The 14,946-nt window shown below is 50.4% G+C and overlaps 1 protein-coding gene across 1 annotated transcript in view; it reads left to right on the top strand.

The window, feature by feature from the left end:
- The window catches only part of NPEPPS (aminopeptidase puromycin sensitive), a 1,244,137-nt gene that overhangs the window by 1,034,784 nt on the left and 194,407 nt on the right, over nt 1–14,946 (top strand). The window contains exons 18-19 of the mRNA XM_078645599.1: nt 12,955–13,097; nt 13,293–13,349. Of these exons, the coding sequence (XP_078501725.1) occupies nt 12,955–13,097; nt 13,293–13,349 (200 nt within the window). The remainder of the gene's footprint in view (nt 1–12,954; nt 13,098–13,292; nt 13,350–14,946) is intronic.

The raw sequence follows: 14,946 nt of genomic DNA, 5'->3' as shown, positions 1-14,946 counted from the left end.
TGAGTATTTAAAGGTATCTTACTGAATGCATGGGTTAGTGACTAAACTGTGTTAATGTCTATATCTGTCTGTCGGTGTGTAAGCGGCTACATGGGTTTGTGAATAGCTACATGAGTGTCTACATGGGTTAATGATTGGATGTCTGAGTATCTGTATGGGTGCCTGAGTGTTGTGGGTGGGATGTGTGTGACTCTGTGCATAGATGTGTGAGTGGGTGATTCACTGGGTGAATGGTTTCAAGAGTGCATCTGTGATGGACTGTATGGGTGGGTGAGTGTGTGTATGGGTGTATCTGAAAGAAACAGGTTAGTGTTAGATTCCTTACCTTAGAATAACCCCAGGTGTCAGTCTGGATCCGGAAAGTTTTGCGTAGCAGTACCCCTGCGCGTCGGTAGGCGTCGTCTGCGGCTCCGCGTCCGTCGTCTGCGTTGTGTTCGCCGGGATGATGTCGTTTGAGTACTTAGACGCCGCCCTTGCGCGCTGACGTCAGTTCTTCTTTTTTCCGGGACGAGCAGTACTCCTTAGTCACTTTTTGACTAACTTTTTTCGATCTGTTTTGGATCTTCTCGAGTCGTTTATCGACTCCGGTGCCGGTAGGGATGGCCGGGTTCAAACCATGTGACGACTGTAGCCGACTGATGTCGGTTACCGACCCCCACAGTCGGTGCCTTTATTGCCTAGGGGCCGACCATGTTGAAAAGTCGTGCCCAGACTGCCGGTCCTTGATGTCGAAAGCTAGGCGGGAACGGTCCCGTAAGCGACTTGAGCTCCGGCAGTCGGCCCCACGCCGCTCGAGGTCGAGGGACCAGTCGCGGGCCACAGTCCTCACAGCTCGGCGAGTCGACACCACTCGTCGGGCTCTAAGTCCTCGGGTAAGTCTAGGCACAAGAAGTCGAGGAAGCGACATCGCTCTTCTGACTCATCCCCCCCCCCCCCCCCCCCCGACGCTTGCGCGACGCGGCTGGGGGTTTGGGCGACAACGCTGCAGCTCCTGGGCCTGAACGTTCCCTAAAACCTATGTTTTTTTCAGTGAATTTCAAAGGTTTTTCAAATACTAGTTTCTAACTATGCCTACAGAGGTAGGTCATGTGAAGAAAGAAGAAAAAACGCACAGAAAGATGCAAAAGAAATGCAGAAAGAAGCAACAGAAGTCCACAAATATGAAATAACGAAAAGTGCAGGAAGAAGCTATACATGTGCCGAAAGAACCAACAGAGGAGCAGGAAGAGGCCTTGTAGCAAAATCATCCTGTACCCACAACTTTTTCAGGCGGGTACTGGTGGTAACTGACTCGGATTAACCAGGCCTAGAGCCAGTGCTATGCTAAAAGACACTTGGAATACAGTTAAAATACCTACATACACTAGGGAACACTATGTGTTGGGGTACTCCTATGATTAGCATGACCTCCTCTGGAAGGCCCTAGTACATAAGAGGGCAGGGGGATAAAAACTACCTCTTAAAATGCGCTACAGGCGCGTTTTCACTGTGGTGAAGGGAGGGGGGGGCCTGCGGTAACATGTGCAAACACGCCCTGTGGTTGTTAAAAGTTGAATCCTGACACACCCTGGGGTCCAACACCCTGGGGTCCAACTAGCCAACCAGGTACCTCCAGTAAGCGCCACAGAGCTGCATTGCAGAGGTGTAAAAAGGGGCGGGCGTGGCCTGGGCCACCTCTCTGTAATGCAGCGCAGTGGCGCTTACTGGAGGTACCTGGTGGGGTTGTGTGCCCCCAGGGACCCTCAGGATTGAAGAGGAATTAATTCCCCAACTTAAAATTTACCACAGGGCGTGTTTCCACATGTCACCTCAGGCCCCGCCCCCTCCCTTCACCACTGTGCAAACGCGCCCCATTGTGCATTTTAAGTTGGGGGATTAAGACCCCTTGAATGCTGAGGGTCCCTGGGGTCCAACTAGCCGACCAGGTACCCCCAGTAAGCGCCACAGAGCTGCATTGCAGAGATGTGTAAAAAGGGGCATGACCTAGACCACCTCTCTGCAACTCAGCTCAGTGGCGCTTACTGGAAGCACCTGGTGGGCTCGTTGGCCCCCAGGGGCCCTCAGGATTGAAAGGGAATTAATTCCCCAACTTTAAACACGCCACAGGGCGTGTTTGCACACATGGCACCTCAGGCCCCGTCCACTCCCTTCACCACTGTGCAAACGCGATCCGTGGCGCATTTTAAGTAGGGGGGATCTAAAAGAAACACGTTGGTGTTAGATTCCTTACCTTGGAATATCTCCAGGCGTCAGACTGGATCTGGAAAGTTTTCGTCAGCAGTACCCCTGCGCGTTGGTGGACGTCGTCTTGCGGCTCCGTCGTCTGCGTCATGATCGCCGGAATGACATCGCTGAATTACTTAGACGCCGCCCTTGCGCGCTGACGTCAGTTCTTCTTTTTTCTGCGCCAGCAAGCGCAGATCCGCGAAGAGCTTAGTCAGTTTTTTTAATAACTTTTTGGACATTTTTGTCTATCTTTTTTCGAGTTGACCGACTCCTGGTGGCAGTAGGGATGCCTGGTTTCAAGCCGTGTGACGCCTGTCACCGACTGATGTCGGTTACCGACCCCCACCGCCGGTGTCTCTACTGCTTGGGGGTTGACCACGATGCCAAGTCGTGCCCCGACTGCTGGGCCTTGACGTCGAAGGCTAGGCGGGAGCGTTCCCGTAAGGTACTTTAGCTCCGGCAGTCGGCGCCGCGCCGCTCGAGGTCCTGGTCGAGAAGGAAGTCGAGGGACCGGTCGCGGAGCCGCAGTCCTCACCGATCGTCCAGATCGAAGTCCTTGTACCCGGGTAAATCGAGGCATGGCAAAAAGAAGTCCAAGAAGCATAGTGGTTCTTAGACTTCCCCTCACGCGACTCGGCCGAGGGTTCGGGTGGCACCTCCCACGCGGCTCTGGCAGGGCCCACACAGTCGCATCCAGCCCCACACCCTCCGGTCCCTGGACTCAATGCGACTCCGGAGCAGATCAGAGACTTCCTCGTGACCATGAGGACTCTTTCGCCGTCGAGATCCGCCGGCGCGCCTTGGGGCCCTAGGGGTCCGACTGGGGATCCTACCCTTGTGTTGCCGACGGCTTCGGATTCTGCGCCGCCGGTGACTTAGGTCCCGGCGCCGCAGGACCCTGTGGGATCCAGGTCTGGATCCTGGTCGACGCCAGTTGACCTTGCGACGCCTCCGCTGGCGCCGACCCCCTCGGTGCCACCTACGGTGCCGTCCTCTGACGACGCCGTCCCCGGTTTCAGCCCAGCTCTGGCTAGGCGTCGGAACGGCCCCACTCGACGCCATCTCAGACGCCGACCGGTGAGCTTTTCACCTTTGCCCCGGCTCTGTTTTTTTTGCTTGTTTATCAGGATACGGATGAAGGGGAGGACTGGGAGGGGTCTGAGGACCCTCTGACACAGCAGTGCCAGTTAAATCAGGACTGGGCAGATGAGCTGGGGAGGCCAGTGGTCTGGACACTTCGCCTGACACTGGTTTTCTCTCTCCTCCTTCTGTGGTTATGGAGGAGGGAGCATCTTATGCTTTGGTGCTGCGCAAGGCGGCCAAGGCCTTGGGCCTTGAGAACTCTGCAGCGCCCATGAGGACTAACCTCCTCACCGAGGTGCTTCAACCGCCAGTAAACTCTTCAGAGACTCTGCTGCAGTTTAATGAGGCCATCACTGACGTTCTGATGGGCACTTGGTCCAAGCCCACCGCAGTTCCTCCTGTGGATCTGAACGTGGCCCAGCTCAGGGCGACCCCTGCTTTCTGGCCACCCACCCCTGAGAGTCTGGTTATCCAGGCCTCCACGTCCCAAACCGCATTCCCTACCGTACCCCGGGACCGGGAATCCAAAAGGCTGGAATAGTTTGGCAAGAAACTGTTTTCCTCTGTCAGTCTAGGACTGTGGTCCATTAATACTGCATGCCTTTTGGGCCTTTGCACCCACTCTCTGTGGGATACGGTGGCAAACGTGCTGCCCCAGTGTCCGGAGGAGGCCAAGACACTGCTCTCTCAGGCTCTTGCTGAGGGGCGATATGCAGCACGGTACTCCATTCGATATGGACTTGACACCACGGACTCGCTGGATAGAGCGATTGCAACGACTGTGGCAATTCGTCGTCACGCCTGGCTGAGGTCCACTAACTTTTATGGGGATGTCCAGAGCACTTTCATGGACATGGCTTTTGATGGCTGTCGCTTCTTTGGCGACAAGGCAGACAGCGCGCTGGTGCGCTTTAAGGACTCCAGGGCTCCGGGCAAGTCCTTGGGCCTGTCGGCCCAGCACAAGCAAACTTCTGCCTTTCGCTCCTTTCGTGGCCACGGAAGGGGCGCCCCCGCACGTTCGTCCAGCCACAGGCCGCAGAACCAACCCCAACGCAGTCGCGCATTTTGCAATGGCGTAACCGGGGGTCAGGGAGCTGGTCAGTCTACATCCGCTCTCGCAGCATCTGCCTCAAAGCCTTCCTAGTCCGAGCTTTCAGGCCCATTCCACGCCTGTTGGAGGCAGATTTCGCATTCACATGCTCCAATGGCATACCATCACTTCGGACAGGTGGGTGCTGCAAATCGTCCGAAGGGGCTACTCCCTCCCCTTCGAGACGACCCCTCCAGCCATGCCACCCCAGTACCACCGCATGTCAGGGGATCACTTGCAACTTCTGCAGGAGGAAGTTATGGCCCTCTTGGCCAAGGGGGCCATCGAGCGCGTTCCTGGCCCAGAAGTAGGGCGGGGTTGTTACTCCTGTGAGAAGTTGGCCTGGTATATGATGTTCACTATTCTAGTGAAGACCTTGCACCAGTCCAAACAATCCTTATGGTGATGGTTGTAAGTCAACCTTATAGACCAGCTATCCTAGTGATAGCGTAGACAGAACAGTCTTAGGCTAAAAGACTCTTGAGGGCGTGTAAAGCCAGCTGTTTTACCATATGTAACCCCTTGAATACCAAATGAAAGAACACCACACAGGATATATATAAAATATATATGTATTTATTTACTAACACACTCCTCTGAACTCTTTATGAGATCAGAGGCAAAAGCACATAACAAGTTACTTAATCAGAATACTTTAAATAGCACAATTTAAAGTTAGGCCCAAGGGCCGCGTAAAACCATATCCTAAGCAAGTGGTATAAGAACCACGACTTGTGAAAGGAGAAGGCCTAGGGCCTAGGGAATCGCTGGGGCTACACCATCTGACCCTTAGGTTAGGAGTAGAAGGCCCACAGGCGGCGCGTGCAGTGTCAGTACACTCATGCGAGAGTCAATAGAAAGTCAATAGGAACTTAAAAGGTGAGTAAATAGAGTTTCAGGACACTTCCGGTCTAACTAGGAAGATACAACTAACAAAACTAGACACTAGGATAGTCAATCCCTACAGGAGCACCGAAGTGCTCGCGTTACCTCACCCACGGGCTGCGGGTGCATAGGTGTCAAAGTGTGTCGGGTTTTCTCGTTGATTTCTATGGAGGCTTGGAAGAAGATGCTGCAGGCGACCAGGAGAAAGATGTCCGGGGGGATCCAAGGGTGGATCGGAGTTGAAGAAGACCTGAAAGCTGAGGGGACAGAGTCTAGGTCACTAGCCAGTGACCGGGTGGAACCAGGAAGGAACCAGATGTCGTCAAGGAGCAATTGGGTGCTCTCGTGAAGCTTGACTTTGCAGCCACGCGGACCAGGAGGCGTCGAGGACGACCAGGTGCTAGAGAAGAGCTGTCCCACGAAGGTTCTCGCAGATGGAGGGGTCGACTTCAAGATCGGAGCCAACAAGCCTAAGCAAATACAACCCACGCAGGATACACAAAAGGCTTCTGGTGCAGACCAGGAGGGTCTGAGGTACTTCACCTTTTCAGGGAAGCATGGGCCAGTCTGGAGCAACCAGACCAGCGATGGATTTTCAAAAGGATCATCGTCACAGGGCTACTAGCCAACTGGCCAGCAACCGGGACAACGCGTCGAGCAGAACACAAGCAGAAGGGCCCACGCAGATCTTGTGAAGTGTGGAGGGCTGGTCTTCGGTGCAGGTGGAGCACTGTGTTGGGGTGTCTCAGTCCCCAGTGCACAGCTTCGAGGGTGCCTCAGGAGCTGCGCTGTTAGCAGGTTGAAGACTTTCCAAGTTGCCTGGTTCCACGGGGTCCGACACCTTCCACGGGGCTCAGCTGTGCTGGAGTCGTGCAGTGGGGTCAGAGAAGTCCGGGAGTCGAGGTCTTGTCAGGCTCTGTGCTCGGGGTCCGGCGGGAACAGGGACAAAGCAAGCCGTCGAGTTGCTGGATGGTGCCTGGTTGCCCAGGGTGGTTACTCCTTGGCCACAAGGGAGATTCTTCAGTCTTCAGCTCAGGTGAATGTCGAAGGGTTCAGAGTTTCGTTTCAAGTCGATTCCAGGATTAATCCAAAGTCCTGGGGTTCAGCTCCTACCTTTATACAACTAAAAGGGGCTGGATTACTTTCTAGGTCCCTCCTATGGGTGGGACCAGGAAGGGGGGTAGTTACACCCCCTTTCCTTTGTCCAGTTTTGCGCCAGAGCTGGGGCACGAGTGCCCCAGCACCGGTTTGAACTGGACTATGCATGGAGCACCTAGTGTGCCCCAGGCAGTGTCTCATTCTATGCAGCCCTCCCTGTCCCAATACAGAAAGTCCTGTCTGGAGTGGTGCTCGCACCTCTCCAGGCAGGAAACCTATTGTCCAAACCTCCGTGACTGGAAGGACTCCCAGCAGCAGGAGGTCAGACTTGTGTCTGTGACAGCAGCGTCCACTTTGTGACGCTGGGGCTTTGGTTAACTTTAACCGGTATAGTCAGCAACAACATGTCTTCTCCCTCTAGAAGGGTGGAATGCTACCCCCATCGCCAGAGTTGGCGAGGGGGTAGTATTCCAAAGCGTATGACACCTTACACTACATGTTTAGATAAAGCCAAACCAAAGTTAGCATTCAACCGCGAGGATTATAATGCAATTAAGAGTATATGGTATGGCGATATCATAGAATAGCTATAATGACATAGTTCCGAAAGCTACAGACAGGCTCAGCTCATGCTAGAGCACCATCTCTCCCATAACCAAGCACTCTGCCTCCAGGATTGTTAAGGCCTGCCATAGGAGTGACTTGTAGGTTACTGTGTGTCTATATATAAGGGTAGATATAGAATACTATACCTAAGCAAGGGGTGATTACACGACCTTGCCACAGCTGAGTGATCAGCCAATTGTGTCAGTTTGAGTGGCCAGCCAGGGGTGGCATAATACATGCTGCAGCCCCTGGTAGGCCTTGGTTACACATATGCCCTGAGTACCTAGGGTACACTTCTACAGGGGCTGATAAGGTGAACCAATTCTCAATTGTGGATGTACCTAGAGTACATGGTGTGAATTTAGAGAGTGCATCTGGGCTGTAGGTCTGATTAGTAGGCCCACAGCCACATCTAAGTCTCAAACCAGTAAAGCAAAAGCAAAAAGTGGGGGTGACCATAGGAAGCAGACCCTACTCTCCTACAACTCCCACTACTTTCTGATTCCCAAGAAGGGCAAAGGGGGCCTGCGTTTTATCTTGGACGTCAGGTGCATCAACGGCTTCCTCCGGAAGGAGAAGTTCAAGATGCTGACTTTGGCTCTGGTTCTGGCTGCCCTAGACTAGCGCAGGACGCTTATTTCCATATTCCCGTCCTGCCTGCCCATCGGCGTTACCTGCGGTTCACGGTGGGCCACGAGCACTTTCAGTTTACCGTGCTCCCCTTCGGCCTCACCAGGGCCCCTCGGGTGTGCACGAAAGTGATGGCGGTGGTCACAGCTCATCTGCTCAGATCAGGGGTTCCAGTCTTCCCCTGTCTCAACGACTGGTTGTTGAAGGCAGGCTCGCCCCAAACAGTCGTCTCCCACCTCCAGACTACGGCCGACCTCCTGCATTCGCGGGGGTTCTCCATCAACGTGCCGAAGTCACACCCGAGTCCCTCCCAGAAGCTCCTCTTCATCTGAGCGGTTCTGGACTCGGCACAGTTTCGGGTTTATCCTTCCGATCTTTCAGCCTCTATCCCGCGTTTCGGTCAGGATGACCCTTCGACTATTGGGTCTGACGGTCTCCTGCATCCTGCTAGTGGATCATGCCAGATGGCATATGCGAGCTCTGCAGTGGGACCGGAAGTTCCAGAAGGCACAGCATCGGGGCAACCTGTGTGTTCACGTCCAGATCTCAAAGGGCACTGCACGACAATTGCAGTGGTTGCTCACGAATCGCGATTGGGTCAGTGGCAGATCCCTCTCCCTTCCCCAACAGGAGCACACAGTGGTGACGGATGCTTCTCTCCTGGGATGGGGCGGCCACATTGGATAGGCGAAGATCAGAGGCCTCTAGTCTCCGGCGGAGTCCTGGCTCCATATCAACCTTCTAGAGCTTCGGGCAATCCGACTTGCACTGAAGGCATTCCTTCCCTCTGTCATGGGGTGAGTAGTACAGGTGTTCACAGACAACCCCACCGCCATTTGGTACTGCAACAAACAGGGCGGGGTGGGGTTGTGGACCATATATCAGTAGGCTCTGCGCCTCTGGACTTGGCTGGAACATCAGGGCATGTCCCTGGTGGTTCAATACCTGGCCGGTTCTCTGAACGCCAGGACGGACAAACTCAGCCGTCGGTGCATGATGGATCACGAATGGCGTCTGCACTCGAACTTGGTGCAAGGTCGCTTTCAGCAGTGTGGAGAGCCTTGGTTAGATCTCTCTCGCCATCGAAGAGAACTCCCAATGTCAGCAGTTCTGCACGTTGGAATTTCCAAGGCGGCACTCGCTAGGCTACTCCTTTCATCGCGAGTGGAATTGCGGTCTACTATGCGCCTTTCTGTGTATACCACATCTGCCCAGAGTGCTGACGAAGATCAAGCGTGACTGGGCCCAAGTTATTCTTGTGGCTCTGGACTGGGCTCGAAGAGTATGGTATCCTGAGCTACTCAATATGCCGATCGATCCCCCAATCCGTCTGCCTCTTCGGGAGGATCTTCTGTCGCAGCAGCAGGAGAGGATCCTCCACCTGACACTGTCCAGCCTCCACCTCCTTGCATGGAGATTGAGCGGCGGCAGTTGACGTCTTTCGACCTGCCTCCCGAAGTCTGTGATGTTATCTTGGCAGCCAGGCGTCCCTCCCCTAAAACGGTATACGCCTGCAGGTGGAATACATTTGTGGCATGGTGCACAGCAAAGGCTGTGGATCCCCTTTTTGCCCTTCTTTCAGAGGTTCTTCTTTTTCTTCTACCTTTGGCCCCGCAGGGCTCTGCTCTGGGCACTATCAAGGGCTATCTCTCGGCCATTTCAGCCTTTTTACGGCTTCCAGATCAGCCTTCCCTTTTGAAGTCCCCTGTTCTAAATAGATTCTTGAAAGGCATCACGCACATGTTCCCTCCGGTCCCTTTCGTGATGCCTCAGTGGGACTTGAATCTATTCCTGACTTATCTGATGTGTGCTCTTTTTGAGCCACTTCACAACTGTCCTCTTCGTCTTCTCACTATAAAGACTTCTTTCCTGGTTGCCATCACTTCTGCCAGAAGAGTGAGTGAGCTCCAGACTTTCTTCTAAACCTCCTTTTCCCTCTGTCCAACCGGACAAAGTTGTTCTAAGGACTCCTTCTTTTCTGCCAAAGGTTGTCACTGCCTTTCACATCGGACAGACCATCACTTTGCCCACCTTCTTTCCGCCTCCGCATCCCTCAAAAGAGGAAGAGGGGCTCCACCGTCTGGACCCAAAACATGCTCTCACACTACCTGAATCGCACACGACAGTTCCGGGTGGATGACCAGCTCTTTGTTGGCTACGAGGGCGCCAAGAAAGGGTGGGCCGTGCACAAGCGGACCATCTCTCTGTGGGTTGTTCTGTGCATAAAGACTTGTTGTTCTTTGGCTAAAGAGGAGCCTCCGATGGGACTGCGCACCTATTCCACCAGAGAGACGGCAGCCACTACTGCTTTGGGATGGGGAGTTCCCTTGCATGACATCTGTCAGGCAGCTACTTGGGCCTCGCTGCACATGTTTACCAAGCATTACTGCCTGGACAGCCAAGACTGGAGAGACGGCTTCTTTGGTCGTTCTGTTCTCCAGGTCTTTCTGGTGTGATCTTGGTTCGCAGACCCACCACCGGGGTTGGTATTGCTGGGGTATATATTCCAAGGTAAGGAATCTATCACTACATGTTTCTTTCAGATGCGCAAGTTACTTACCTTCGGTAACGATATATCTGTAGGAAACATTAGTGCTGATAGATTCTTTCCCGCCCCACCCATCCTTCCCTTTCTGCTAACTGGTTTCTAGGGTTAGGGTCATCCCTTTCAGGGCCCTAGTTTCATGTCACCAGTGGTCAGTTTCTTGCATGGCTCTGCGTTCCTGGTGCGGGAAGTCGTGTACAGAACTGAAGTCAGGGCGTGTGGGTGCGTCTAAGTAGCTCCAGCGACGTCATCCCGGCGCCAACGACGCACGCGGAGCCGCACGACGACGCCTACCGACGCGCGGGGAGTACTGCTGACGAAAACGTACTGGAACTAGTCTGACGCCTGGGGGTAATTCTAAGGTAAGGAATCTATCACTACTAATGTTTCTTACAGATATATCGTTACCAAAAGTAAGTACATTGTGCGTGTGTGTGTGTGTGTGTGCGTATATGTATGTATGGCTGTATATGTTTGTATGTGCATGTGTATATGCAAGCGCGTCTGTGTATATGCATGCGCGCCTGTGTATATGCATGTGCGCCTGTGTGCAGTATATGTGTGCATGAGTGTGTATATGTGTGCATGTGTATGTATATATATATATATATATATATATATATATATATATATATATATATATATATATATATATATAAATAAATAGATATATAGATATATATTTGTGTGTGTGTGTGTGTGTGTGTGTGTGTGTGTGTATGTGTGTATGTTCTGGGGTTCCCCACATGTTGGCGGACTATTCTATGTTCATGGGTTTAGTGAGACCACCTACGATGCACCAAGATTACACATAACAGTTTACTCTACGTCAATCAGTCGTAACACAGCTCAATCTTTGGGGCTCTTCACGCCCGCTCAGCAATTTCCCCATCCTAACAGAAAATTCAAATGGAGATTGACCAATGACAATTAAATATGTCAAACCTACTGACCAAGGTGGTCGATTTCATCCGTGCGGCCAGATGCCCTTTCACTAAGTTTACCTATTCTGGGCGCTGGCGCAAATTTGTCATTTCGTATGGTGCCCAAAAAATCCTTACCTTACAAGCTAAACTGATATCCTTTTGTTGTTTAGCCCGGCAAAGCCTTGTGGTGGACACTATGAAAGTTTGTTTTTGGCCTTTCCGCTCACGTATTTCCTCCTAACAGTTTATGCAACAGTGATACCTGAACTTGGTCTTGACGTTTCTCATTTGCGTGTACTTCAAGCCGATGCATATATGCTCCTTGAGGCATTTGACACCTAAGACTGTCTTCCTCATTGCCATCATTTCATCACTGTTTTTATTATTTTTCTCTGATGTCTTCTGTTTTTAGCTGTGTTGTGTTATTTTACTTTGAGCTGCTGGTGGAAAGCGTCGGGACACTCTTACTGAGTAGCCGTACGCTATATAAAAGCTACATAACATAACATAACATGCACATGTTAACTTCAGGCTCTTTCAGTGCCACTGCCTTACACCACCATTTGTCAGGACAAATTGTTGCCGAGGGTCCTCCTTTCTAGGCATCCTTCCTACCTAAGGTTGTGACTCCTTTTCACAGTGACTAGTTGTTTACTGTGCCAATGTTGTTTGTCCAACCTCTCCCATTGAAAGAGAAGGGGAAGCTTAAATCTCCTAGACCCGAATTCTAAGTTTTTACTCTGACTGCACAAAGGACCACCAAGTAGGATTTTCTCGTGCAAAGAAGGGCATGGGGGTTAAGGAGGACTCTGCCAAAATGGGTTGATCTCTGTTTAAAAATCTGCTACACACTTGCCAGAAAGGAAGCCCCCTGACGGCTGCTACAGTGGGTGTAGCACAAAGCGGTGCCTGTTATAGAAATCTGCCAGGCTGCAATATGGGCATCATTACATAAAGCCACGAAGCACCACAGAAGGTTGCTTTTCGTCATACAGTCTCACACAATAGTTCTGCGCTCTATGTCCAAGGACAAAGAAGGAGTAAGATACAATAAAGTGACATCAATGTGCAGGGGTGTTGCTTATATACTGGTCCAGTCAATTGTGGATGTATGAAGTCAGAGTGCCACCTAGCAGTGCACGGGAACATAACTAGACTAACCCTCAATATTCAGTCAAGCACCTGGGTATATTCTAATGATGAATAATCTGCAGTTAAATAGAGTATACTCCAGAAAGAGTGTTACAAGAGGTAGGTAACTTGTTTCTTTGTCTTGCTTTGCTGGCTTCTTTCAAGGAAATTGTGATTTACAGGCAAAACATTAGCAGTGTTTATTCTATAAAACTGTAACTTGGGGTTCATGGTGGGACAAAGCAGTGCAGGCGTGCAGTGCTTAATTTGCAGGTGGGGTTTACTAGTACTTTAAATTTTGGGCACTGGCCCTTATTTTTCCTCACCAGACTCTGTTTCAGAGCAAGAGAGAGAAAACCAAAAAAGGGGGAAGAAAGGATGATGAGAAAGAAAAACGCTGACAAAGATAGAATGCGCAAATGAAAACAAACCTGCAAAAGTGAGATGAAGGGCCATGCGTTTCTGGTGGTGGATGAAAGAGGCATGAAATAAACTCAAGACTATACCGACATGGTATACTACACCCATATGGCTGGGTAGGTCTGACGGCGGGCTTCTGAGCAAAACCTTTGGCCAGCCACTTATTATTGTACACAGCACTCCAGCCAGTGTCCTGTAAATATTACGGAAAGTACTAAATTACTACCAGTCTTTGTTTAGACAGTGAGTTACTATTACTTTTTAATTGGGAAAGTGACCCATCTTTCAGCGTGTGTATTTTTCATTTACTATAGGACACCTGGATGCACTATTGAGAGGTCTAGTGCTAGGTAAGCTGGGAAAAGCAGGACACAAACCAACAATTGATGAGGCACGGCGCCGTTTTAAGGACCATGTAGATGGAAAGCAAGTTCTTCCTGCTGACCTCAGAAGTGCGGTGGGTGTCTACTTATCTTTTGTAATAAGTGATCTATGTATGTACATAAATGCTGGTGTATCACCTGTAGCATGGTTCGTTACTTCTGCATTGTATTCTACATTGAGATATTTCATTTCTTCAAATGTATCTCACTTTCTAGTGTGTTTTAAACATTTATTTAGCACTTTATCATTCTTTTCTTAATTTCTGTAGGTATATGTGACTGTTTTAAAGCATGGAGATGGTGCTACTCTAGACACAATGCTTAAGGTAAGCACCTCTCATGTCTTGTCCATTTCCAGCAGTGTGAATTCAGCACTTTAAAAATGGAAGATGTGTGTCAAGATCTATTTGGTGATTATTCTGTAGTACATTTTTAATGGCTGTTGTAACAAGGAGATGGCTCTCTCCTGTCCAAGAGGGATATGTTTTAGCTCTTAAGGACTGTTTGTGAAATGTGCTATTTCGCTGTAAGGTGTTTATTTAGGTGTGGGTGAGGGGTAGTTCTCCATATCACGCGCCCATATTGATACTAGTAATTGCACATTCTTCACCCCGTGAGTCTCTACAGGTGCCAGACCTGAAACTTTTGCAATATCTCCTGCAGAATCACAAGAGGGCTCCATCAGCCTTCGTTGTTACTTCGTCCCCTTCCCTCCAAACATAATGAAAATGAGCCAGCATATAGGCACTTCCTTTTGTTATGTTTAGTGTTATATCAACTTATGACCCAAGTCGGAATACTGGCGCCTTTCCAGGTGTGTGAGGATAGCTTCAAAGGGAATTACTCAAAGAGCCAGCTTTTTTCTGAATTCAAGAAGAGAAGAGGAGGTTCTGATGTGTGAGTTCATCCCACGCATTAGGAGCAATGTATAAGAAGACTCCACCTCCTGACCTGTTATTGTATGTGTGCTAGTGAGAGTCTGGCTGAACGGAGGTGCCTGGGGATTTGGTAGAAATGTATGTGGCTGTTCAGATAGGCTGGGCCTGTATTTTGTAGTGTTTTGTATGTGTGGGTGAGAAGCTTGAACTGTGCCTGCTTGGGTATTGAGAGTCAGTGGAGTTCCTTCAGGTGTGGTGTGATCAGAGATTGGCATGGGAGGTCAAGGACGTGTCTGGCAGTTGTGTTTTGGATGCTTTGGAGTATTTTGATGAGTTGCTTAGCTGGATCCTGTTTAGATGGCGTTCCTTTAGTCCTTTCAAGATGAGCTTGAATCCCTTTGGTGTGCCTCAAGTTCTGTGGATCCTTCAGGACCTCTATTCAGACTTCTGGTGGGTCCTTCCCTGACACTAGCTGACCCTCTAAACTCAGCCCACTCTGCCGCCTGCACCAGGCAGTGCTGCAGGTCCTCTTGTCGCTTTCTTTATCAGCATCGCTCGTCTCTACAAACGTCCATACCAGATTATGCTCTGACTCCAATTGCTGATCCGGATCTGGTTTCAGCTAATGTATCACCCATTTCATGCTATATATAAACATGGCTTAAGTTCTCCAGTATTGGGGTGTCTTTCATAGATTCACATGCTTCAATATTCCCCGTCGTCGAAGTGGGAGCCCCACGGTAAATAAATTAGCAATAAAAACCAACAATATATGTATATAGAAACATAATTACATACATTCTAAAACCATAAATACTTATAAGTACCAAGGATAGCAGTAACACATAGGAATACATTAAAAGAAAAAAGCACTTTCAAAACTTATCCAAGTCATTATGTTAGTCCAAACTACAGCCAATCAGGCGCAAGCACCCCTCTAGAACCTTCTCCTCAGAGGCTCAGGCCCTCAGATTTTCTACCGCACGTCGTGTGAAGGGAGTCTCCCTGAACTTCCTTGTGGATTTCTTCTGTTTTTCTGAGATGT

This window comes from Lissotriton helveticus, chromosome 5_1 (assembly GCF_964261635.1).
Source record: "Lissotriton helveticus chromosome 5_1, aLisHel1.1, whole genome shotgun sequence".
In the NCBI taxonomy this organism is placed as follows: Eukaryota; Metazoa; Chordata; class Amphibia; order Caudata; family Salamandridae; genus Lissotriton; species Lissotriton helveticus.
Note: the sequence above shows the minus strand (reverse complement) of the source record. Positions and strands in the feature narration are given on the sequence as shown.